General features: G+C 49.7%; 13 protein-coding genes across 13 annotated transcripts; 8 read left to right on the top strand and 5 right to left on the bottom strand.

Annotated features, from left to right (window-relative positions):
• Positions 1–948: 948 nt before the first annotated feature.
• On the top strand, positions 949–1,446 carry BT62DRAFT_876732 (uncharacterized protein; the record flags this gene model as incomplete). Its single annotated transcript, XM_043182548.1, has 1 exon — positions 949–1,446. A coding segment is annotated over one exon (498 nt), but the record flags the coding sequence as incomplete, so codon positions are not given.
• BT62DRAFT_263026 (uncharacterized protein) lies at positions 1,325–1,890 on the top strand. The gene is made up of 2 exons (XM_043180285.1): positions 1,325–1,342; positions 1,396–1,890. The coding sequence occupies exon 2, from the start codon at positions 1,544–1,546 to the stop codon at positions 1,838–1,840; it is 297 nt and encodes a 98-aa protein (XP_043045227.1). The 5' UTR covers positions 1,325–1,342; positions 1,396–1,543; the 3' UTR covers positions 1,841–1,890.
• Positions 1,891–1,935: 45 nt separating this feature from the next.
• On the bottom strand, positions 1,936–2,537 carry BT62DRAFT_915580 (uncharacterized protein; the record flags this gene model as incomplete). The annotated part of the gene is made up of 4 exons (XM_043183949.1): positions 1,936–1,977; positions 2,023–2,156; positions 2,214–2,340; positions 2,409–2,537. 4 exons carry the CDS (start codon positions 2,535–2,537, stop codon positions 1,936–1,938), a joined length of 432 nt encoding a protein of 143 aa, XP_043045226.1.
• Positions 2,538–2,578: 41 nt separating this feature from the next.
• On the top strand, positions 2,579–3,948 carry BT62DRAFT_925906 (uncharacterized protein). The gene is made up of 2 exons (XM_043184903.1): positions 2,579–3,757; positions 3,823–3,948. Exon 1 carries the CDS (start codon positions 2,929–2,931, stop codon positions 3,685–3,687), a length of 759 nt encoding a protein of 252 aa, XP_043045225.1. The 5' UTR covers positions 2,579–2,928; the 3' UTR covers positions 3,688–3,757; positions 3,823–3,948.
• A 338-nt stretch (positions 3,949–4,286) lies between these two features.
• BT62DRAFT_999401 (uncharacterized protein) lies at positions 4,287–4,578 on the top strand (the record flags this gene model as incomplete). The annotated part of the gene is made up of 2 exons (XM_043190806.1): positions 4,287–4,489; positions 4,542–4,578. 2 exons carry the CDS (start codon positions 4,287–4,289, stop codon positions 4,576–4,578), a joined length of 240 nt encoding a protein of 79 aa, XP_043045224.1.
• A 1,813-nt stretch (positions 4,579–6,391) lies between these two features.
• BT62DRAFT_881989 (uncharacterized protein) lies at positions 6,392–6,763 on the bottom strand (the record flags this gene model as incomplete). The annotated part of the gene is made up of 1 exon (XM_043182690.1): positions 6,392–6,763. A coding segment is annotated over one exon (372 nt), but the record flags the coding sequence as incomplete, so codon positions are not given.
• Positions 6,764–9,014: 2,251 nt separating this feature from the next.
• On the top strand, positions 9,015–10,197 carry BT62DRAFT_990195 (uncharacterized protein; the record flags this gene model as incomplete). Its single annotated transcript, XM_043190210.1, has 2 exons — positions 9,015–9,504; positions 9,566–10,197. Exons 1-2 carry the CDS (start codon positions 9,261–9,263, stop codon positions 10,195–10,197), a joined length of 876 nt encoding a protein of 291 aa, XP_043045222.1. The 5' UTR covers positions 9,015–9,260.
• Positions 10,198–11,228: 1,031 nt separating this feature from the next.
• BT62DRAFT_872646 (copper transporter) lies at positions 11,229–11,863 on the top strand (the record flags this gene model as incomplete). The annotated part of the gene is made up of 3 exons (XM_043182531.1): positions 11,229–11,473; positions 11,531–11,716; positions 11,770–11,863. Coding segments are annotated over 3 exons (525 nt in total), but the record flags the coding sequence as incomplete, so codon positions are not given.
• A 256-nt stretch (positions 11,864–12,119) lies between these two features.
• On the top strand, positions 12,120–14,234 carry BT62DRAFT_977620 (uncharacterized protein; the record flags this gene model as incomplete). The annotated part of the gene is made up of 5 exons (XM_043189290.1): positions 12,120–12,169; positions 12,228–12,538; positions 12,609–13,008; positions 13,074–13,242; positions 13,305–14,234. The coding sequence occupies 5 exons, from the start codon at positions 12,120–12,122 to the stop codon at positions 14,232–14,234; spliced, it is 1,860 nt and encodes a 619-aa protein (XP_043045220.1).
• Positions 14,235–14,644: 410 nt separating this feature from the next.
• Positions 14,645–15,621, bottom strand: BT62DRAFT_915574 (uncharacterized protein; the record flags this gene model as incomplete). The annotated part of the gene is made up of 2 exons (XM_043183948.1): positions 14,645–15,012; positions 15,072–15,621. The coding sequence occupies 2 exons, from the start codon at positions 15,619–15,621 to the stop codon at positions 14,645–14,647; spliced, it is 918 nt and encodes a 305-aa protein (XP_043045219.1).
• Positions 15,622–17,764: 2,143 nt separating this feature from the next.
• On the bottom strand, positions 17,765–18,132 carry BT62DRAFT_262707 (uncharacterized protein). The gene has a single exon (XM_043180284.1). It carries the CDS (start codon positions 18,043–18,045, stop codon positions 17,797–17,799), a length of 249 nt encoding a protein of 82 aa, XP_043045218.1. The 5' UTR covers positions 18,046–18,132; the 3' UTR covers positions 17,765–17,796.
• Positions 18,133–18,177: 45 nt separating this feature from the next.
• On the bottom strand, positions 18,178–19,694 carry BT62DRAFT_1030831 (uncharacterized protein). The gene is made up of 4 exons (XM_043178333.1): positions 19,440–19,694; positions 19,344–19,388; positions 18,788–19,237; positions 18,178–18,747 (listed from the first exon to the last, which is right to left on the bottom strand). The coding sequence occupies exons 1-4, from the start codon at positions 19,629–19,631 to the stop codon at positions 18,424–18,426; spliced, it is 1,011 nt and encodes a 336-aa protein (XP_043045217.1). The 5' UTR covers positions 19,632–19,694; the 3' UTR covers positions 18,178–18,423.
• A 722-nt stretch (positions 19,695–20,416) lies between these two features.
• BT62DRAFT_925898 (uncharacterized protein) lies at positions 20,417–22,451 on the top strand. The gene is made up of 19 exons (XM_043184902.1): positions 20,417–20,491; positions 20,545–20,623; positions 20,680–20,693; positions 20,746–20,844; positions 20,894–20,903; positions 20,957–20,974; positions 21,027–21,052; positions 21,105–21,130; positions 21,183–21,217; positions 21,279–21,303; positions 21,357–21,368; positions 21,421–21,436; positions 21,494–21,536; positions 21,590–21,690; positions 21,739–21,804; positions 21,856–21,883; positions 21,945–22,002; positions 22,058–22,197; positions 22,253–22,451. Exons 1-19 carry the CDS (start codon positions 20,433–20,435, stop codon positions 22,340–22,342), a joined length of 945 nt encoding a protein of 314 aa, XP_043045216.1. The 5' UTR covers positions 20,417–20,432; the 3' UTR covers positions 22,343–22,451.
• Positions 22,452–22,767: the final 316 nt, after the last annotated feature.

Here is a 22,767-nt window from a genome sequence, read left to right as displayed (position 1 = left end):
GCTACGGTACCGAAATGTCAAAAACATTCTTAAGACGCCACACAGAAGCATTGCCGAAGCACCCCAGTCGTAGGTAGTACAAATACTATCAGCGACACAGCAAAATGGGGTCATAGCGCGAAAGCCTTTCCACAAACAACCCCCCACTCCCTTCGTTGTAGCATGATTAGCCTTTTGACGGAATGATATAATCAACGCGAGAGTGTTAGAGGTATGCCGAAATACAGGTATGCGAGCGCGAGGCGAGGTGTGATGATCGAGGGTAATTAGAAATGATGTATATCGACGTTAGGGAATAGAATGGATTCCGGCGAGGGTTCCTGAGGAGACCTGAGAGGTCCAGTTTGCGAAATGAATGAGGACAGTAAACGCGAAGCAATTACTGAGGGAGCCGATGACCTCAGGCAGAGTAGTGTCTACCTCCCCCAATATGTAGGTGTTCTCACCCTCTTCAAAGGTTGTCCCCGTCACTCAGATCGAATAGGATGACACATAATCTTGGACGACAGAGAGAACACGCCAATGTGCCTATCAAGTTTTCCTCAGAAAACAATTATGTGAGTATTCGCCTTGCCGACCAAGACAACACTGAAATTCCAGCGCAGGATTTACCTTGAAATATAATTAGCGTGCTCGAGCAGTACGAGAAGCAGCTGGCAATACATTATGAGATGGCAAGTGGAACAACACCAGATGTTGATTCGGTGGCGGTGTTCCAACAGGCAAGAGCCAGGGCGATGCGCAAGAAAGGCGGCTCTGCCACTGAGGCATATCAAAGTCTCCAACAACTCTATCTCATTAGGCCCAGATTTCGATACAAATCCTTCCTTGCGAAACAGGACGGCCCCTCGACCATCGAGGTAGGCAATATTCGGATTCTTTACCACAGGAATATCCTTGCTAATCGCTGGTTGGAAGCCACCTCTGGAAGTGGAGCGCTCAACATTCTGGTCAGTGATAATAGGCATCGACGCGTATGATTCGTATCCATTGCAAGGATGCGTATCAGATGCCACTTCAATGGAGAAATACCTGAAAGAGGACTTGGGCGTGCCGCAAGAACGAATACAGCTACTTCTTGGTTCTGAACACAGCTCGTCCGAAGACCTCTTCTTTCCATCCCGTGTCAATATTGTCAACACACTTCTTGGTCTCATTGATAACCCTCAAATCGAAGCAGGTGACAATATCATCATCTACTTTTCCGGGCACGGTTCGCGCTACTTCTCAGATGCATCCTTATACCGCGACACCGATTCTGAGGAGGACGATGGGAGCCCTATTGAAGTAGAGGGATCCATCGAAACCATTTGCCCCATTGACAGAGATACCTTCGATGCCAGCGGGTTACGAATCCCTGACATCAGCGACCGAGAGATCAACGCTATCTTCCAGCAGATCTCTCGAAGCAAGGGCCACCGAATTACTTTTATCCTCGACTGTTGTCATTCTGGTGGCAACATTCGGCATTTCCCTGAGCCTGGTACACGTACTATTCCCCCACTACCACGCGCGTCTCTTCAACGCATGCTCCACATGGCCGATGGTGGCCTTGGTCGCTATCCTACGTACAAATCGATTTCGGCGACGGATTGGCGCCCAGATATGTCTTCTCATGTCGTTCTCACTGCGTGCAAGGAATACCAAACAGCAAGAGAAGTGGAAACCGAAAGGGGGTATGGAGGGATTTTCACCCACGCTTATTGGTACCTTTCGAACAGGGAATCTGAGTGAAGAGTCGACGTATGTTGATCTTCTTTTTTTGCTTCCACGGAGACGCGGTCAGACTCCTGTTGTTGCTGGGAAGCATAAACGTGAGCGCCTCTGGTACAAGGACTAGGTAGGTGGACTGTAGCCCGTCATGATTCCAACTTCCAACGTATCCCATTCCTGAGCCTTAATGTCCGAGATATGTTAACGATCAGTGATTGGACCCTATATCACCAAAATATGTAGACGCCATTCAGAATCCATTTGCTACATTCAACACACAGACGAACAGATCAGAAAATAAGCACTCACCCAAACAGCAGAGTCTCCAAATGCCGAACCCTGCGACAGGACGTAACCTCGAGCTTCAGAGGAGCCAGTGACATCCTGGCAATACTTGTCCTGACTGCCGACTTGATCGACATCCCAACTGCCTGCCATCAATCCTGTGTGGTGTGAATTAATACATACATATTGGACGTCGCTCAAGCAAACAAGCTCACCGCCTGGGTTGGTATCGATAATAAGCATCAAATCTTTAAAAGTGATCAGACATGACGCAGGTCGTGGTATCGATTTGGATGGTCGGAATGACCCAAGAGCTTGTAGTTGGTAGGCCATAGTTGAAGTCTACGAGAAAGGTATGAACTAGCCTTTTGGTAACGAAGAAGAAAACCTGGCATACCGACTAGACATACGATCCCAACCTCTGCGGCTATGTCTGCCTCAAGTGATAAAGATGGACTATACAAGGTCGAGTTTTCTGGCACAGTACCAGTTTTGTATGATAACAATAGCTTAATTGTCTGCATGCAAGTCAGAGTCATGGTTCAATAGCAAGCCGCGACGATGGCAGCTTGAAACATCAGCTCAGGAAGAGATTTCATTCCTAGGAAGAGGTCAGAATTGCCAGCAAGAGCCCCTGGAAAGACACAAAAAATGATATGTACACATGTGATGAAAGATAACCCTAACCATAATAAAGGTAAGGTTAGGTTTACATTCAATGTCTGGAGGGGGGTCATACCCTATAAAAAGCAGTCCCATCCTTCCCCAGGCCCTCACACCTCTCCCTCAAACCACCACCATCGAAAAATCTCACCATACCACGCCCCCTCTCCTACATCCACACATTCAACCAGAGCCTCTCTGTTCATCTGTAAGCCTTTCTTCTGGCATTACCTCCATGAAGGAGTATTCACCGCGAGATGAAGAACGATGCATGTCCAACGACGAGACGTGGCAGCGATGACAACGCAGCAGAGTATGGAGTCGCCAGAACCGTATTCGCTACCACCAACGGCGTTCTACACCCTGTCGAGAGCGTCTCGCGTTATTCCTGTCTATAGCAACGCGCATCTAACCACGCCGGTCCATGTTCACCGCCATTATGTATCCAGTCCCGGGGCGTCATATCCGCGATCTGTACGCGAATATATTGCGCCGCCCTCGCCGACCATCCTCAGTAAACCGCGCCATCGTCACATCCCGCTGCCATCTCAAATAGAAAGCGATATCCCGACAGTGGTCCATCCACTGTTGCGCCCGAGCCGAGGGGAGATGGTGATGGAGCTCGACTTCGCTCACAGCCTGACGAGTGTACGCGTTCTTGGTTATGAGGGCTGCGTGAATGAGGCGGCGACCAACCCGCCTCTTCCGTCACTGGCCATCATCCACCAAAAGCTTCCATGGCCCATAGTCATACGGAGGTCGGGCGATCGAGAATGGGTCACGGTCGCCGATGTTGTTGAGACGATATGGTATGCTCTGCACATACGCGACACCCTGCAGACGTCAACATCGTCACCTTTCCTGGAAAGTCATGACGATGCGCCTTTTGACGGTCGTCGAAGTATGCGAGGCTGCGACCAACGAGAAGTGGTCCAGCGGCCCAGACTGATGTACTTGAGGGGAAAGACACAATTTATAGGACTCCGCGCCATAGGAGGCGACACCTGGGAACTACTTGTTGCATAGGGGGCGTAGGTCGCGCCTATGCGGCCGTTGGGATATCATTTTTGGAGCAAGAGCTGGAGACTCATATATACTATCAAAGTTGTATCAGTTATACGCAACAGACAAAGACAATGGACTACCTCTAGAAGAGCTTACATCTTTTTGGCCTAGTCTGGGTGCCAGTGCATAAAAGGGTGACAACCATCGAGAGCAACACTGCTCAGCTATCGGCTACGATGACCCTTAACCCTAGGGAAAATTAGGGTTAGGGTTACACTCCCAGTGTTGCTGTCATATTCCCGAATTGTTTGATATCTCCCACTATGCTACCCGCGCCGACAAGTTCTGTTTGCGCATTACAAGCTAACCCATGAAACACGGATGCAGAAGAGAGGGCTCTGCACGTCACACATGCAGCATCAGTCTTTTTTCCCAATACTACGTCACCACCGCACAAACCGCTCTGCCATTGCACATCGATGCTATTCTCGAGTGCGAACACGATGTCAGCGTAATCTGCGGTGAAATGAGGGCCACATAAATTCGGTATCGCAGATCGTCTCATTAGAGCCAACGAATACTGTGGTGAGACACTGAAGTTCCAAAAGCTGAGGGCTAGGATGCGGCGCTGGGAATTGGCGTGGGATGGACATGAAGGGCAACTTCAAACTGACGTGTCTGCGTATGGCGACGAAAAGAAAGCACCGCTGAGTGCTGAGATAGAGCTAACGCCTGCTAAAGAGGCACAGACGGGCGACATCGATCCGGTGAATGGTATGGGAGAGAGCACGAATACGTCGTCTGTCGAAGAGGGAAGCCGGTTGTCGGGGAAAGTGTAGTACTACTACCACGGATGAGTGCCGACTTCACCACAGCCTTCATAATCACGTACCCGCTGGTCTTTTCGCCTAACGATCCCTTCCACTATTGGACTCCTTCGTTATTAAAACGCAGTTTCAAATATCACTCACGATGAATCACAAATAACAAACATATTCTCAGCACTAAGCAATCAAATTGCCTTTAACAAGCTGTATCGAACGGAATAGTCAGATTGTAAACGGACTAGACGGGAACGAATTGCTCACAGGGCATCCGATTCGTTCTCTACCCATTAAACCATTCATTTAACTCCACATCGCCACAGTGAATAGTAACAAAGTGGGACAGACGACCGATCCTTCATGTCGACTCTTCTTAGCTTGGCCCGCCGCTGCCGTTCAAATAGACCAAGTACAGCATAGTTTCTGTATATAGACTATAAGTAAGAGTTCTAATGCAGAATTCCTGGAATCGACTCACCGGGCACTGACAGTCTGTCGTACTGCAGAGCAGACAGTGATGGTAGTAATGGAGATCCATGGATGGCACGGGGCCGATGTGGATTCGGACTTTGAAATATTCTCCCCGCATTTCCGGCAAGAGCCGCAACAAGTTCTTTCAGAGTTCTCATGTCCTTGTGCTTCGTAGTACGCTAATGTTACACATCTCGTTCTGATGTCTACCTATAAATACACAAAGTTTACTACAATTGTACTCTTTAATCTGTTACTGTAAACGCCTTCAAATCGTACGTAGACTGCTACTCTTCCCCTTTATATGCGACAAAGCCTTCATCACATATCTCCTTCCAATGTGCAGCTACCTCAGTAGCAGATGGCGGCATAACAAAAGGTTTAGACAGACGCAGTGTTTGCAACACCGCATGTCTGCCCACAGCATGCCTCCGAGACCGGACCATGTCAACGAAAGAAGGCGACAAAACCGGCTCCTCATCGAGGAACTCGAAAGCTAGCGAGGTGAGTCTCGGAACGACATCTGGGTGGATATCCGCATTGAGCCCCAGGATAAGTTCAGCGTTGGGAGGCAGCAACCGACGGGACACCGATAAGCTGGAAAGGGATATCGTTGTTTTCAGAAGACAGATTAAATCAGCCTGCGTTTCAGCAGACAGGGGGGATTCGGTTTGGATGGAAAAAGATTTCAAGTTGCGTACTGTCGAGCCAAGTAGAGACCTGGGAACCCGGATGCGATCCAGATGCTCATATACCATACTCAGAGACTCCAGAGCAGGAAATTCTACATGCGAAAGAAGATAAATGAGTCCTCCCACCGACGAGAAACCAAAGTTCCTCATATCTCGATTCTGGTAGGTTTCGTGCACATGAAGGATACGAAGGCGCCGATGAGACGAAGGAGAGTGTATCACATGAAACTCCGGACCATCATAGCATTGCAGCAAAGCACTGTCGATGTCTGTCGCGAGCTTCAAAATATTAATATAGGTGACTGTCCGATCATGCCCAGTGTACTCAGTGAGTTGTGACCATGGTAAGTCAATCCGTTTGAAAACAGTGTGTGCTCGTCGTAGAGTGAGGCTGTGAAGCAGCGGAGCGTACTCGAAGGCGTCAAATCTAGGCTTCGCCAAATGCACGGGAAAAGGATCGTCATTTATGAATTTGATGGAAAGATGATTCAAGCGGTGAAGGGAGCCTCTGGCGGTGGAGAAAGCATGTAGAAAGTCATAAGGGATGGTCATTGAAACATCGATCCACCGTGGCGCGCTCAAGAGAAGAACAGGTATGAGATGGATCTTTGGAAGGTCCCTCGAACTGTAGATAGATAGCGTAATATCGTGCATCGCAGACCGTTGAAGGTACATCTGAAGAAGATTCTGGCACGCCTGCTCATTCTCGTATAGTTCGAAATCCAGCGTAATGAATGACCAAAGCAGGGATGTCGACAGTGTGATCCTCCTCCAATCTCTGCAGACCTGGGAAAGAACCAACGGCACGAACTGCCCATTCAATGACTCCCTCCCTTGCCTTTCAATTACAGCTTCGAAGTGGTATGTCAAGAAGATTTCGCGTATGATGTCCTCTGGGATCATACGGACGGGGCAAAGGATTGTCTTGCAGGACCCAATCAGGCGCTCGACGCGTCTCTCCTCATCCAAAAGCGCCTCAGGCGCAGCCCGTGTCTGCGTTATCCGTTCCTGTAGTCCGGCTAAAAACCCATGGCCTGCACCTATAACGCCTTCCAGCTGAACACGCTCGGCTTCAAGCGGAGGATTGTTCGACTTGAGCAATTCATCCATTCGAAAAGCTGCGAGCTCGATGGAGGGAAATTTGATGGGAGACGCTTCTGAATTATTCCCACCTGGCATCTAGAACGTTGATAAGATATATATAGTTAATACGAGCTCAGAATGTCTTACCTTTGAGTAGTTTCTCAATGCGACCTCTGTCAAAGTGGATGGTTCAGAAAAGGATGGCAGATCGTTGGGAGCACATCACGAGACTTTCAAACTTGAGGGCCGGCTGTCCAAAAGCAGCAGTCGTGGGCAGTGCAAATAGTATCAGCGACACAGCGGAGGGGAGTCGCAGCACGGTAGCCTTTTAAAGGAATCATTATAAGTCAATGTGACGGACGTCCTAGCAAGAAGCATCGCAACCCCTATTTTCTGCTTCGGGGTCATCATCCAGATGTTTTGCGCACCATCCGTAAAAACAACTGCTTCGTGAGCAACCTACGACACTAGTACTGTGCAGAAATGAGCAGGACAAGACAACGAGGATAGACCTTACAGGTGTCATATTCATGGAATACAAAATTATTTAGATAGCTCCAGTGGTATAAATCTGAAGAACCTTCAAGAAATGAAGTACTATCGTTCAACGAGGCCGCAAGGAGAACGAACTATCAATGTCCCATCAAGTACATACGAAACAAGTTCCGGGGTATGTCAACGATCAATTCTCTCAACAAGAGAAGGGGAATCAATCATCAGCTATTTATTATTTCGTAAAGATGTAGATGCCATTCAAAACCTATTTGACCGCTCAGCACCGAAGCCAACAGAAGAGGAAGATCTGGTCCAGCCCGTATGACACACACCATACTATCAGAGAGTCCGCTCTCCTCTGTAGGCTTGGAACGATAAGCAGGATCATCGACAATCTTAGAAATCATCGTGTCGGAAAGAGAAAGCATTTTCCCAGAGCGTTGTTGCTTCAAGTTCGAATAAAGGTGAGCCACATGGAGAAGAGATACAGGAGCCCACAGCCTACGCTTAGCGCTGCTTAGCAACTCACGGATCCCTCTTGGTAATCGGAACTCGACTTCGGACATCCTCACTTCAGATCGGGCTTTTTCGTCGAGTATTCATATGCTCGTATATTATTAGCTTGGCTACTCGTATTCTTAACAGATGTGCAGTTACGACAGACATGTCCCCCCGAGGAACGCCTGCCGGAGCTGCAATTGCGGTCGGCTGCAATGTCTTGAAAGAGTAAGCCTTCTGTGTTATTGTGCAGGACGCACCTGTCCAACACCTACACTTTTTTTGACCTAGATGTGATAATCCCATCCAACGGCCGAGATGGAACAGCCCGAATGAATGATATTATAAAGAATGGCAGATCAGCGGGGTATGGGAAAGACGTGCCTTGTACTTGCCCATGCGACGGATTATGATACCCTGTCTAAAAGTAAGTATTCTTGCTGGGGAAGGCGATGGTATAGAGGGATCACCGCGACAAAGCAAGCAAGCAGCTAATTGACCGACAAGAAGAGGTATGGTCTGAGGAACATTCCTAATCGAAGACAGATTCACTGGTAGAGGTTAAAGAGGAAACTACATGCATACCAGAATGGATTGGTGAGCAGGCGAGGGCGGCTTTTTGGAGGCACTGTGGCAAGTAGTACAATGACAAAGATCCATTATGAGGTGCATCTGAGTAAGCCATACCTGCTCTAGTACCGCAACAGAAATCACTGACTTGAGATACGGCGATGAAAATGAGAGCATGTGGAAGTGGAAGACATAGTTGGAACGATCGGGAGACATGCACCCTTCCCATTCCCAGATACAGGAGAGAAAGGCAAGCAGGAAAACCCAAGCACGACAGGAGGTGACTAGGGGGAAAGTGACACCATAACTCCGTCGTCTGGAAAGCAGTTTTCTGAAAGCTTCTTTAGCAGCGCGTGAGATCCTTAGCGTTCGGAATTTATCTTCGGATGCCACCTTCGGGTGTAAGGACGATTGTAGTTGCGACGAAAAGAGTCTGGAATAAATCGAAGTAAGATACATCCCACCAGGCTGTAGAGTTAAAGAAAAAAAAAATTACCTTCCATCTGCGCCGCCAAAAAACAGGTCCGACACTATATCCTATTGCGATAACACCCTTGATACTTTCCCCTAGATCTATAACTGAGAACTGAAACATTTCACATGCTGCTAGATGGTTGTGACGCTGCCAACGACAGTGGCAAGAAATTCGAAATTGGCTGCGCAAAGATCAGTATCATCGGCTGACCGGCCCGGGTTCAACCATCCTTCTTGACGGGCAACCGCTACTAGTTCTCTGTCTTTCATGGTTGCCACCCAGATCTACCACTACTAGCGCCTGAGAGGAACATACTGGAACCGACGAAGCGCTTAGCACGAACCGCGAACAGCAACGCTGATAAACGACCTCGATCGACTGATCTTGTCGACTGCTTTTTTTTTTCTTTCCCTCCATACGCACGACGCCGTCTGCATATATATCCCTCTTCAACCCCATCTTGCACTGGGTATCTGTCCAAGTCGTATGCGGCCGTACGTTTGGCGTCTACCACTGTTCCGCAGCGTCCTAGGCCGGACTTTGGGATCCGAATCTGCTGTGGTCATGCCTGATTCTCTCGTTAAGCGTCGACTCGCCTTTTCGGCTAGGCGTGCGTTTCCTTCACGTTCCCGGCTGCATTGGAGTAGTAGCTGTACGCTGTGGCGAAGCGCACGGATCAGTAACGATGCCAGCGGAAGAAAGGTCGGCGCTTTCCGCGTGTTTGTTTTCCGTAAGTAACCCCGCGCTCGTACAGCTGTCAGCGCGTGTTGATTTATTTTGTGGGCGATTAGTAAACGCCATTCTGTGCGCGTTGGTCATCGGACATGGATATCGCGAGCGATTCCGGGATATCTTGCGTTCAAAGATAGAAGAAGAATCTCCTTATCGGAAAACTGAAGACGGGAAGGACAGTCTTGAATTCGTCAAGAACTGTTGGACTGCCGTGGCTCTCAAAATGTATGATACCAACTACTTCCATCGCGTCGACTTGGATGATTACACCCCGACGGTTAACTACTTTTGCGGTCTTTACCTCGCGGGAATGGTTGAATTTCCGGTGGAGACATTCTTCTGGTGGAATGCTCGGCACTGGGCGTATCATCGTTCTGTGCACAAATATCGGAAGGATTTGCTCTTGTGTCTTCCGAAGTGTGAAATGAGGGATATGCTTCATGCGAGAATGAGGGCTGCGTGTAAGAGGTTGCATGCGCTGCTGACCGATAGTCGCGTCCAGGGTGCGTTGTCGGAGATGCATTGGATGGTACATCGGGAGCGACGACGTGAAGGCAAGGCTGCGACGGCGGAAAGCAAGTTACGTGTTTCGGAGCTCGGAGAGCGCTGCGTTGATACGTTGACTGGAATTATTGAAAGTGGCGAGGCGATGGTAGATTATACACTCATAGATGGATGGCACTACATATAGAGAAAACTATTAATATTAGCTTATAGTGATGCAATATGATTTGACGATGGCACATATGAGCTACTGGCCTTATCTGGACTTGATCTCAGATTTCCAGTTCAACAACATCCCGCCACGTGATGCCCAGCCAATAAAACAAAAGGCTCATCATCCCATTCCCACGCCACCGCAAAAAGGACTCGTGGCTCTCGGCTTGCTTTCCCTTCCTTATACCACTACCATCAACCCCCTCCTGTCGCAGTTTTCCTCTACAACTTTTTCCTCCTCATGATGGATGGCGAATCTTCCTCTGCTTCTATTCTGTGACCATACTGGTCTTGTCGTCCCCCCAAAGTCCCTCTTAGGATCGATCCTCTAGGGGTTGAAGCGATGTTGACTGAAAGGTCTGGGGTCTGTTCGTCGCTGAAGAGGTCCTGATACGATGATGAGGACGCCCATCTGTCCGAAGATTTCTTCTCATCCATTTCATGTGCGTTGTGTGTTGTATACCCTCCTCGCCGTTGTCTATATTAGCTAATATCACCATTACAGACACTCGTACAATATTTCTGGATCAATATGCACCTGGCGCTGGCCGTCGCTGATAGGTTCCTCCACCCCGCGGGAGTCTCGTCATCGTGTTCTCGTCAGCTGGGTACCGTGGGGTACAAAAGGAGTTTAGTCCACGTTGGCAACTAGGACGACACCCGGTACACGTGTCTCTTTTCAGTTGTTTATTACTCGGAGAATGACTCGGGAATCCTGTTGTCCAATGGCCCCTACGATTGGTTCTCGATGGCTGTCTGCTCTGTGACGCTCGTCCCCGTCGGGAACCGTGTGCTGAGATTGACATTGATTTGTGGAATTTCTGATCCCAGCACCTGGATTCAGCATTCTTTTCGACTTTATTTTTTTTTTTCTCTCGGCAACGGATCCATATTTGCTTGTGTTTGTACGCGATGGAGCAATTCATTCAGACTAGGTCCCGTTAAGTATTCAGCAGGCCCACGATGTTCTTCAGGGTCTTCGCACCTCTGACGCTTTTGCTCCCGCTTGTTCTTGCGCATTCTTCGTCCAGTATGGATTCTATGAGCTCGCAGGGAGACACATCGCTTGCGTCGGGCATGATGGTCGCGTATTTGCATTTCACACCGGGAGATATCCTGTGGTTCCAGGGCTGGGTCCCAAAGAGCGTTGGTGCGATGGTTGGAGCATGTATTGGCCTCTTTTTGTTGGCGCTCATCGACCGCTGGGTTGCGGCGATGAGGAGGGTCATGGATGGTCATTGGGCGAAAAGGTTTGCATGATGTCCATTTCGTTCTTTTTTTTTCAGTCGGCCGACGAATCTTTCCAGAGCCGAAATGGCCTATGCAAAGAAGCACGGTGACTCCTCTTCCGAAGTCGAGGCGCTTAAGCCCAGTACTCTCAAGTCTCTTGCAATTCGTGCTGCTCCGCCGTTCATTCTTTGGAATGATGTGGCCAGGGGAGTCTTGCATACGCTGCAGTCCGCCTTGTCTTTCACATTCATGTTGGCAGCCATGTATGTATCTTCACTCTGATATGTGAACACAATTTCTGATTCCAGATTCTCAGGACCTTCCAGGTGGGATTTATTCTCTCGATCGTTATTGGTATGGGAGTGGGTGAGACATTGTTTGGAAGATTTGGTATCCTCGGAAGCGCCCATGGCCACTGAACTGATGTTTTGTCTATTTTTCTCTGTTGTATGAAATATACTGTTTTTCTGGAGCATCGGGATTGATCGTTTCAGGGCAGAATGTATTCAAACGCCAATGCCAAATAAGGATCAATATGAACGAAAAAACTTTTTGTGCTGTGAAGTCCGAGTTGCCTACTTATTGATGGACGTTTCTTTCCGTTGTTGGTGCTAGGTTAGTCAGACCCTCATACATTGACTCTGCCACCCTTCGATATCGTCAAAGATGAGCTACGGAACAGCCCCAACGATCCCCGCAGAGTTCCAGCAATACAAGTACGCTTTTTCATAGAATTCCCCTTTACGTTCTGCGACCAACCAGAATATCACACAGTTCATACACAGAAGATCCAAAGTGGCAGCGCAGGTTCACCGTTATTTGGGCATCGTGTGTTGGCGCTGCCATTTTATACTCTCTGCCCTATCTTGTTCGCTCGATACGCAACGGAAGAACTTGGCTGTGGTTTCAAGGCATTGGCGAGGACTTGAGCGCCGATGGGAGATATGAGTCTCTGAGGGAGAATAATAAGACCTCGGTACTTCCGGGAAAGAAACAGAAACGGAAATGGATCGAAGGTGTCCTAGGAACTATTGGGAGCTTCACGTTGTGGACACCCCCGGTTCTTGGGCTGAACGTCGGGCAGAGTGAGTTTTTTAAAAATTTTATCCACGTTTTTCTAGATGTGTACTCACATGGGGGCGATATTATTATTAGTCTTTCTGATCCTCGCGTATCTCTCCGTCGTGCTGGTATGCATCCTCGTCGACGTCCCGCTCAAAGACAACCCGAACCGGGCGGGATTCCTCGCCCTCGCGCAGTTCCCGGTGGTCTTCCTGTTCGCCACGAAGAATTCGTTGTTGGCGTTGTTCCTGGGTCCGGGGAACGGGTATGAGAAGCTGAATTATGTGCATCGGTGGTCGGGCCGGGTCATGTTCCTCGGGGGGCTCATTCATGGGGCGCTGTGGATCCGGAACCACTTGGAGTGGGGTCTGGAGATTCTGGGGGAGCAGAAGGAGACGAGCGGGGTCGCGGCGTTTGGGGTGCTGGGCGTGCTTGTGTTGACGAGTGTGAGGCCTGCGAGGAGGCTTTGTTATGAGGTTTTTTTCGTTGTGCAGTAAGTTTTTTTTTTCCCTTTGGGCAGGATGGGTGTTGACGTTTGGTGTGGTGGTGTGTCTCCAGCGTCCTTGGATTCGTGGCGTTTTTCATTACGATATGTTATCATACGACGTATGCGTCTCCGTGGATATTCCCCCCGCTGGCGATGTATGGTCTGGACATGCTCATGCGTCTGTTCCGGTATCGAATCAAGGACGCTACCGTTGTTGCTGTCGATAACCAGATGACTATCGTACGTTGTGTTTTGGTTTCTCTCCCCGCCTAATCATCATCCACACACACACGCTTTTACAGATCCGGATCCCGGATTGCGACTTTGGGTGGGAAGCGGGGCAGCACGTCGTTCTGAGGGTGTTCTTCGCGGGGCGTGTGTTTGAGAGCCACCCGCTGACGATCTTGGTGGCGCCTCCGGCGGTGTCGTGTGTTTCTGCGCTGCGTGGGATCGTGCTAGGGGCGAGGGTGAAGGGCGATTGGACGCGGGCGCTTAATGCGTATGCCTACGCGGAGAAGGAGACGCATTGTTTGGAAGGTGGGGGGAAGGAGAAGGAGAGGAAGGGCGCGGGGGCGGGGACGGGGACGGACGTCGCGGTGCAGGTCATGCTGGATGGTCCGTACGGGGGGTGCAGTGTCGATTTGGGAGAGTACGAGCGCGTGCTGCTGTTCGCGGGTGGGAGCGGAGCGACGTTCACGATTGGGCTGCTGGATGATATCGTGGGGAGGTGCGGCAGGCTCGGGAGGCCTCGTGGGGAGCGCACGAAGAGGGTCGAGTTCGTTTGGTGTGTGCGGTCCTTTGGTACGGTTTGGTTTCCCCCCCCCTTTTTTTTTTCCTTTTTGTTAGTTGTATTGAACTCCGAATCTTCAGGTTCGATCGAGTGGTTCGCGCCTGTGCTTGTGGATATCATGAACGCTGCTGAGCGTACGTTGGAGTTGGACGTGCACGTCTCGATATACGTTACGTGTTTGTGTGACCCCGATGCCGTGCCGCCTATCCCGAACTCGGACGTGATCTTTGAGCGCCCGAGGTTTGGGAAGGTGCTTGGGGAGCTGGTTGCTCGTGATGAAGGGGAGGAGGAGAAGGTGCGGTTGGGCGGGGGCGTGGGTGTGTGTGCGTGTGGGCCGGAGAGTCTGGTGAGGGAGGCGTCGAATGCGGTTGCGAGGCTGGGGATGGCGAGGAGTGGGGAGTTGGGCGGGGTTGCACTGCATACGGAGGTGTTCGCTATGTGAATTCTGTGTGTGTATGATGTGGGATGTTTGTTGTTCGGCGTGTGTAATGTAGGCAAGCCCGGGTGTATTACGATACGTACATTTCATTGAACGCTGTTTTGTATACTTATAGGTGGTCTTGTGAAGCTATAAACCGGGGTTTTTTAGATCCGTTAAAGCCGTTCCGTGATCTCTTGGATACTTGTATAAATCTCCACCAACGTCAGTTCACAGTCTGCAAAACCTCGGTAATGACAAAAGTCCAGATCACTCTCTCCACGGCGTTACTGTCAAATGGCTGCAAGGCTAATGGTACTATTATACATACATACAAGAAGTACTCTCGTGACCAACACCGGTACCGAGAGCTGGGTATTCCGATCACGGTATTTAATACAGAGACGTTCCGTCAGGAAACAAAGGGTGAGTCATCAACCTAGAAGACCTTTTTCGTAGAGATTAGGAAGTATGTCCTTGATCACCTCATCACGATACTCCGTGGCGGTCTCGTCCTCGAGGTACACCCGTCGCAAATGCGACATGTCAGCACGCGTCAGCGCCGCGTCGAGAGCAGTGCAACGCACGCGTTGGGCCGCCTTGGGGAGCAGGAGCGCCACGCTCTCGATGGCGTTCTCCCTGAAGCCGCTCAACATCTGCGACCAGCAGAACGCGACGAACGAGGCTATCTCTACATCCAACTCGTACATCCCACTACCGGAAACGTACTCTGGTGTCACTGTCAGACGGACGTGCCGGAAACGGCTGAGATCAGGAATGTCTTCTGGGTCGCTGACGTAATCTTATGAAGGAAACCAATGAGAATGGGGGGGAGAGAAACATAGGGAACGCCCTGCTTACCGAAGGTCTCCAATTGGATCTCTATCGCTTCCAGGGAAGGTATCTGCAGTGTTTTAAGGAGCCTACACACGGCTTTCATTTCCTGCGCAACGACTATATTGAGACGCAGTTTTCGTAACCCGGAAAGATGCAGGACACATGATGGGTCGGCGAGCCAGGACGAGAGGCGCCAGAGCTCCTTGTTCTCGAGGGAAAGGGAGAGGGTTTCGAGGGGTATTGGTGCTACGGATCCTGGGACATGATGTGTCCGTGTCCGTGGACTGTCCTTCAGACTACCGCCAGTAGTGACGTTCATCAAGCGGATATCGGCGATGTTCGAACCTTCGAACAAGGTGAATAGTGTGTCCAGGCTGGGAACGCTGTAGATGCCTGATATCGTGACTTGGTGGAGGTCAGGGAGCTTGGAAGCGGAGAGAAAGGAAGAACGTATCCCTGCGATGTTGCGCCACAGGAGACCATGAAATTTGATTTGGAGGGTGCGCAGGTTCACGAGCGCGGGGAAGATGCGATCCAGGACGGGTATGCACCGGGCGAGCCACCGGTTAGACATGAAGGTGTCACCTTCAATGATGTCAAGGTGCTGGACAAACTTTGGCAGGTGTCGATGAGGAGCCGATTCTATTAGTCGCAAAAACAGCTCCGCGGACGTCGGCCAGAGTCCGTCAGTGAACGTGATTCGAGCGAAGAGGTTTTGCTGGCTGCGGTGTGTCCATGATGGGGAAACGAGAGCGCAGGCTCTCAGCGAGCAGGTATCGTTGGACAAATAATCGATAATGATATCGATCAATTCCTGGGGTATAATTGGTTGCGGTGACGCCGCCGGCGTCGATGAAGAAGCCTTGGAAACGCTAATATGGAAATGGAAAAAGAAAAAAAAAAGTCTGTTCCGTCGGACCAGTAGTGGTGCTTCTGCACAGTGGACGCACAAGAGGTTGAAGAGCCAGGCTGTTATCATGAGGGAGGTGGCTGTTGGTTGAGAAGAAAGAATCGTCGGGCTGATTGCAGGGTCATTTATGCGTAGCCGAATAGCCCTGAGGAATAACAATAGTTCCGTCCTTTGGTATTCTTTGGATTTGATTCGAATTCACAGAGCCACGAGTAACCGTATTCTCGTCCAAGCCCACGCTCATTCATACAATCTTCTAGAGTTCACATCAGTCCTATTTGGGTGCGCGGCTTGATTAGCAAGGTATCTCGTGACACGATCCATCACTGATGCACTTCTAAATCGCAACATAGGCAGTTGCAGGAATACCGAGTCGGAGTATGACGTATCTTCAAGCACTATCCGACTCGTCCCTCGACTCTTACGAGGGACAATATGGGTTCTAAAGTTAAACGTTAACGGGTCCTTCTTCCTAGATGGATGGGAATCGGCTTAGGCTTAACTGTGGAACCCCCGAATGCGCAGGGAAGTTGGGCATCCTGCACTCGTAAGCCACCCCTCGGTGTTTCGGGATAAACGACAAAGGTGTACCTAGGCGTTACTTGCTTCGCCGTGAACAGGTAATGCAGAGCCGGACGACGGGGGGTAGCAGGCGGCTCTCCGCCTATGGAGGATGTCGTACCGTCTGCTATTCACAACTGGCGGGATGGAAGGATGATCTGAAGACCCTTATCGACGATTTCACGATGACCCACCCACCCAACAGAGGCGTTCGGGATCGGCAAAGGTTATCCCGGAGGACTCTCGCTGATATCGTCACCCCATGGGGTAGATGTAAATGTATTCCGGCAATGAAGGAAATGAAATCTTCCCAGAGCGGCGTGTATGTGAAACTGCAGGACCCATCTTGACAAGGGGGGGACGCCACCTGAAATGCCGTGATCATAAGAGACCTGGTGACTTTTGTACCTTCTTTCAAGGCACCCTTGTGCTGTGGAGCCTACTGCTTCAATGGGCCCTACCACTTTTTTCCGCATCGCAGTAATGCGAGGAGACATCCTTGCAAAAGCCAGGGATAGAGTCAAGATTTGAAATTCTTCGTCATCATGGTCTTTGTGGCGTTTCATTTCGCCAAGATATTACTGTAGACGTCGACGAACGTACGAAGCATGTCATTTTTCCTTAAACGGAGACTTACCCTCGTTCATATTCGTGGATGTTGGTGTTTTCGAGGAAAGGACTTCTCAACAGACGAAAAATTGCAATGTCATGTACAACACCTACAGAAAGCAGCATGAATAAGACGAACAAGATAGCACAAGATAGCTATACAACACGTGATACATATGAACATGTCCAAGAAAAATAATGCAAGATTGAAAGTCTATAATGCGTGAGTAAGCTACTAATGAACAACATTCCTGAGCGCCTCAATAGCAGCTTCTTGTTTTTCGGCACGAGCCATCCTTCTGTGAATCCTCTACAGTTCGCATCAGCCATCCAGCCTGACTACAAGCAGAAAATAAACAAACACTAACCCAAGTTTCGCTCTGCGATCCATAAACCCAGCGGACCATTGCCAACGGCATCAGCACCCGCCGTGTTTTTGGCGCCCTTCGCGGTACCCGCCCATCCTAGACACTAGCTGCTCGCACGTCACTAGCACAGTCAAAACGTGCTCCATGGCTGTATGCATGAAGTGTGGCGTGAACAGTACCAAGGTTAATGCGCGCAAATGGTTGTCTTTTCGAATCCGTTGTTCCGCTCATCGCTGACCTGAGAAGATCCCTGAAAGCAAAGGAGATTCGGCACATGAAGGCGACGACGGCGTTTACATGGTTAAAAAAAAAACAAACTTACTTTGCCTTGGGGATTTCCGAGGATAGGCATGCATCGATAAGAGTACCTACACTCTTCAGAGTGCCGCCCTGTATTTTGCAGTCGTCCAAGACGACAAATCCGTCCTTCGTTATAGTCTCTCAGCTGTCGTCGCCCTGTTCGTCTCGAGCCCATATACCAATCCTCAAGGCAACCAACCTCACCAGCACCGGCAGACGTTCGCACGTAATCGTCTCTAGCAGGGCCCATCTTCTGCAAGGTAAGCTGCCGCTCGATAATAATCACCCGCTATCTACGTGTCACCTTTCGTATGCGCCAGGCGTGCATGGTGCAACATGATGCGTGCAGCGAGGGGCGTCAAACAGCCCCCCTCGTACGAGCATGCGCCGTCAAAGCAGCCAGGCGCTTTTCGGCGAACGGAATTTCAGATCACATGGTATGAACAGAGACAAGCTAGCATAACAAATCGCACTTGAGCCGGTTCATTGTCAGGTCCACCTGCTCCACATAGTCCACGCTCACCCAGGGAGGAAGAACAAGCTCCCTGTGCATCTCTCTCTTCCACACCGCCAAACCTTCCTGGATAGCGAAGATTTTTCGCCTCGGCTTTCGGCCGACAGGGTCCCTTCATTGAGATAGCGTTGACGAGATACGCAAGAATGAAAAGGATACGTGGATGTGTCGTTTGGATGAGTAGAGAGGGAGAAAGGGCGGGTCTGAAAAGGTGATTTCGACGACTCCGCTACTTGGAGCTATCAGGGCTCCAGAGTCCATAAGCATGTGAAGGAACGTCAGACGCGCACTTGCTCTCGCAAAGTTGCCGACAAAGGTGTGGAAGACCACGCCAATAATCAAGGTATGGATAGCCATAACTGCGGCCAACTTGTCAGCAAATTTTGGCAGTGGTTGAGTGGGGGGTGGATGGTTGCTTCTGTAAACCGGCCATAGGCCCTTCCTGCAACCAAGGAGTGTTAGGTATCGAGCTGAGGACCTGGTTTCCTGCGGCTACCGGGCGAGCTCCTTCTCCACATACCTGACCAGATGGACACTCTATCCCTAGAGCCTCCTCTACTAAGCGCAAAGAATCATCGACGCTTTCCCACAACCTCAACGACACCAGTGTCCTCAGTGTCAGCACGAGAGCAAATGATTTGACGCCAAAGTGCCGATTCTTATCGGCGAGGTCTGCCAGGGCGTGTACAACAGATAATGGTGCCTTCATGTCCTTGGAACTGGATATTGTGGAAGAGGCGTTCGATGTCGCAAGAAGCGAAATGAGAGTAAGATGAGCGGCGTAAGTCGCGTGAGGTGGATCAGAGGGCAGAAAGGAAATCCGTAGGCGTCGAAGAAGAGTAAGCGCAAATTTGGACTTGTGTTGCCAATACAGCAGTCGAGCTGTTAAACAAGTTACGTGAGGCCGATACAATCGAAGGGTTGGGTGCTAGCGCCATATGATCAGCCAAACTATGACATTATCAGAGAACGAAACTCACTCTCTGAACGATGTTCAGCTACAAGAACGTAAATCGGTGCCAAAAAATCCATACAGCAGTAGAATGAATACTCACTGCCTTACTCGCAGCCTTCTCAACCTGAGATCCAAACGATCAGGCTAGCTCGACGGCAAGAAATGTGGGACATACCTCAATTTCGATGCCCCTCGCCCAGAAATGGTCATTATTTTGGCTGAAGCCCCTATCTATCACAAGCATACCAATCTCAACCATCGCGGTCCATGCTCTGCATTCCACCTCTGGCGTCAGATTGGGTAGGCTCAGACACCTTCGAAGGGCGAGAAGAGATAGACACAGAGATTGAGCATGATATCGGTGCATCGGTGGATGTATCAGAATCGCTGGAAGCGAAAGGAGCGGAAGGGAAGACGGTAATGGTGTGAGACATGCACACGCCGGCACCGTCGTGGTCGCCTTCAAGGGAGCGGGGCCATCGCTGTCGACAGCAGGAGCGATCTTGGGTACGTTATCGCGACGCTAGCGCTTCGTTGGCCGAGGATTGCAGTCGGTCGGGCTCACCGCCCTGGTCGTCATCGACAGAGGCGCGTACAGTCACGCTGTGACAAGTCGCGTTTTTTTGAGCTCCGATTCCCACTCCACCGGTCCGGTCTAGTATCTTCAAAATTTCAAAGGTTGGATATTCCAACTTTTTTTTTTTAATCACCGTGTGACTTATCTTGCAAGTCTAGCCACGGGGCGTGCTGATACTGATAACGTTTTATCATCAGATTTAGATCCGTTGCAGTGGGGACTCTAGCCTCTGATCGAAGTTGAAACTTGAACTGCTCAGCGGCCCTTGGAAAAGGCCCACAAAAGGTCAGGGGATGCGAACATGGGACAGGAAACGTGTGCCCTTGAGTTCGTACTTATGTAAAAGTATCCCAATATCATAGGCATTATTTATCATTTCACCATCAGAGAAGGGGCAGGGCGCTCGGAAAATCGGATTTCCACCTGTGGATTTCATGGCCCGTAGTTTGCAATGGTGGTTATGCCTGTGACGGTCGATCAGTTGTCAAATAATGCTATCAGCGCCACCCTCCTATTACCGGAGGCCTGGATTATAAATGAGTGGGATCAAATAAGCTGTTGCAGAGTGCTGTTGCCTTCCTTCCGCTCGTCATGGTCAATACCTCGTCTACGCTAGGCTCTCTCCTTCTGGGTGGTCTGTTCTCTGCGACGTATGTGTCTTCGTCTTCGATGCATTATCAACAGCTGAGCGCTTTTTAAAAAGTTTCACCGGCATGATGTCCGTCCAATCTCTTCTGTACTTCAAGCTCTTCCCAACGGACAAGCCCCGAATCAAAGCTCTGGTCAGAGAATCCTTGTTCTGATCAAATACAACGCATCTCTGACACTACTACCACAGGTTACCATCCTCTGGTCGGTTTTCTCCATTCGGAAATCCAGATGTCGGCTTATACGGCGACGTAAGGCTATTCGACGTTGCACACAGTGGAACTGTCTGGGCCGGCCTATGGAACTATTTGATTGTTCACTTTAACGACACAGCTAGGATAGACCAAATCCCTCAGTATGTTCCTGTTCTCTACAGTTATCGCCCCGTCTGATGTTGCCCCTAGAGCGATACCGGTAGGCTTCTCACCTACGAAACTCGGCATCGACTGATCATAGTGCCGTCAAAGATTACCATTATCTTGACAGTACGTCGCACCTTGATTCATATGGTGATCGTTCTGATTTTATCGACCAAAGGCCGTTTCTACGATTTGCGTCCATCTGTACGTCGTGTCCATTACGGTTCCAACCTCGATTCTTCTTACATCCATATAGTTTTTTCGCTGAACGAATCTTTCGGCGTGAGCCTTCCCTTCAACTCTTAATCCGCAAACGCTCATCTAAACCGTACAGTAAGTAAGAACAATCGGATACTTGCTGGATCGATTGTAATTATAGACCACCAATCTTTTTGCAAACACGAGATCCTGATTGTTTTGTATCTGCCAGGTCATCCTCGCTTTCCTCCGTCTAAGTGCATCTACTACAAATATTTCTTCTGCCCCGATCTCATCCTGATTCCCACAGCTTGTGCTTGCGGTGCGCATCCATACAATTTCCTCGGTACTTACGATTCAAATGTTTACCTCAGTTACTGCTGGAGCCATGCACGTTTGATATCACTTTTTCACCCCTCAGGAAGACTAACCACATGCACTTCGCAGGCTGTCCATTCAAACATATTCTGGATTCAGGAATAACTTTAACGTACGACGAATCTCTTCCATCTCCTCCCACTCACCGATTAATTGCACACCTAGTGGGTATTCTCAGCTGGACTCGGACTCTCCTCCGCTGTGGATATCCTCGTTACTGGCTCACTGTTAAAATTACTTCACAAGAGCCGCAAAGCTTCGTTGAGGTACGACGCTATTTCCGATCTAGTCCCAAGTTTTAATTTGACGCCCAGTGCTAGCTTTGATCATATAATAGACTCACTCATACTATACACCTTGGAATGTGGAGCTGTGACATGGTATGTCTTCCAGACTCGCATCCGCAGATACTTTCAGTTCACTGCTACCAGCATTGCCACCATCGCTTCGATGATCTGCGTAAGCACAAAGGGTCCCATGTCATCCGACTCTTTCATATTAATCCTGATCAAAATTTCAGTGGCTCGTAATGAACAACAACCTCGTCTTCCTAGGTCTACACTTCGTCATATCCAAACGTCCGTATTAATAATGGATAGACTCGCCACGCTACTACTCACGCCCTTATTTCAGTGTACTCAAACTCGCTACTGGCAACCCTCATAACTCGGTATGAACTGAGGAACAGCCGAGAACGATCCACCTCTGACGGTATCGTGGACTTCGACGTATTCAATATGAGAAGCCCGCGACGTCTGAACATCTTTACCCCCGTGAGTGCCTTTATACTCCGTTTTCTGAGCATCTGCTGAGCGTGCGAGATCATAGGGAACGTCGTTCACTCAGCCCATGCAGGTCTCAGTTAAGCAAAGCGTGACCGAATACGGGGCCGAAGGAAGCATAGACGCAGAACAATAATTATTTTTTCTCATCTTTTGTCGACATGTTGTAACAGTATACATCATAATTTAGCCTCGGTTCTAGGACCCACAATCGGAGATGGGTATTCTCAGGAGTGGAAACGCCTCAATGAGAAAAGCTTTGCTCCGCTGCTCTCATTAACGGCGATACATTCATCAGCACAACCATTCGACCACAGCCCGCCTGGTCGTGGCAAACAAAACCAGCATGTCATTTAAGAATATCAAGAAGAGCGGCCAAGGTCTCTCGACTGAGAGGTAAGTACTCTCTAACAATTCATTAGCAGTCTGAGATTGTATTCTCAGCTTCAGCCACGGCAACTCCACGCCAATCATGGGCCCTCACATATCTGCCAGCGAGTACCAAGCTGGACGACAGGTAAGGGATTGCTGAATATATTCCCCATCATGAATCTATACCCT

This window comes from Guyanagaster necrorhizus (assembly GCF_019112545.1).
Source record: "Guyanagaster necrorhizus MCA 3950 unplaced genomic scaffold BT62scaffold_2, whole genome shotgun sequence".
Lineage (NCBI taxonomy): Eukaryota > Fungi > Basidiomycota > Agaricomycetes > Agaricales > Physalacriaceae > Guyanagaster > Guyanagaster necrorhizus.
This window is presented reverse-complemented; position numbering and strand designations above follow the sequence as displayed.

Coding starts and splice junctions, on each gene's coding strand:
- BT62DRAFT_925906 (XM_043184903.1), top strand. CDS start 2,929: ATGCATGTCCAACGACGAGACGTGGCAGCGATGACAACGCAGCAGAGT.
- BT62DRAFT_925898 (XM_043184902.1), top strand. CDS start 20,433: ATGGTCAATACCTCGTCTACGCTAGGCTCTCTCCTTCTGGGTGGTCTG. Junction 21,537..21,589: donor GATTCAGGAATAACTTTAAC/GTACGACGAATC, acceptor TTGCACACCTAG/TGGGTATTCTCAGCTGGACT. Junction 21,884..21,944: donor CCATCGCTTCGATGATCTGC/GTAAGCACAAAG, acceptor TCAAAATTTCAG/TGGCTCGTAATGAACAACAA.
- BT62DRAFT_1030831 (XM_043178333.1), bottom strand. CDS start 19,631: ATGCACCGATATCATGCTCAATCTCTGTGTCTATCTCTTCTCGCCCTT. Junction 19,238..19,343: donor TGAGTATTCATTCTACTGCT/GTATGGATTTTT, acceptor ATATGGCGCTAG/CACCCAACCCTTCGATTGTA. Junction 18,748..18,787: donor CGGTAGCCGCAGGAAACCAG/GTCCTCAGCTCG, acceptor GGTTGCAGGAAG/GGCCTATGGCCGGTTTACAG.
- BT62DRAFT_262707 (XM_043180284.1), bottom strand. CDS start 18,045: ATGGGCCCTGCTAGAGACGATTACGTGCGAACGTCTGCCGGTGCTGGT.
- BT62DRAFT_263026 (XM_043180285.1), top strand. CDS start 1,544: ATGGTGGCCTTGGTCGCTATCCTACGTACAAATCGATTTCGGCGACGG.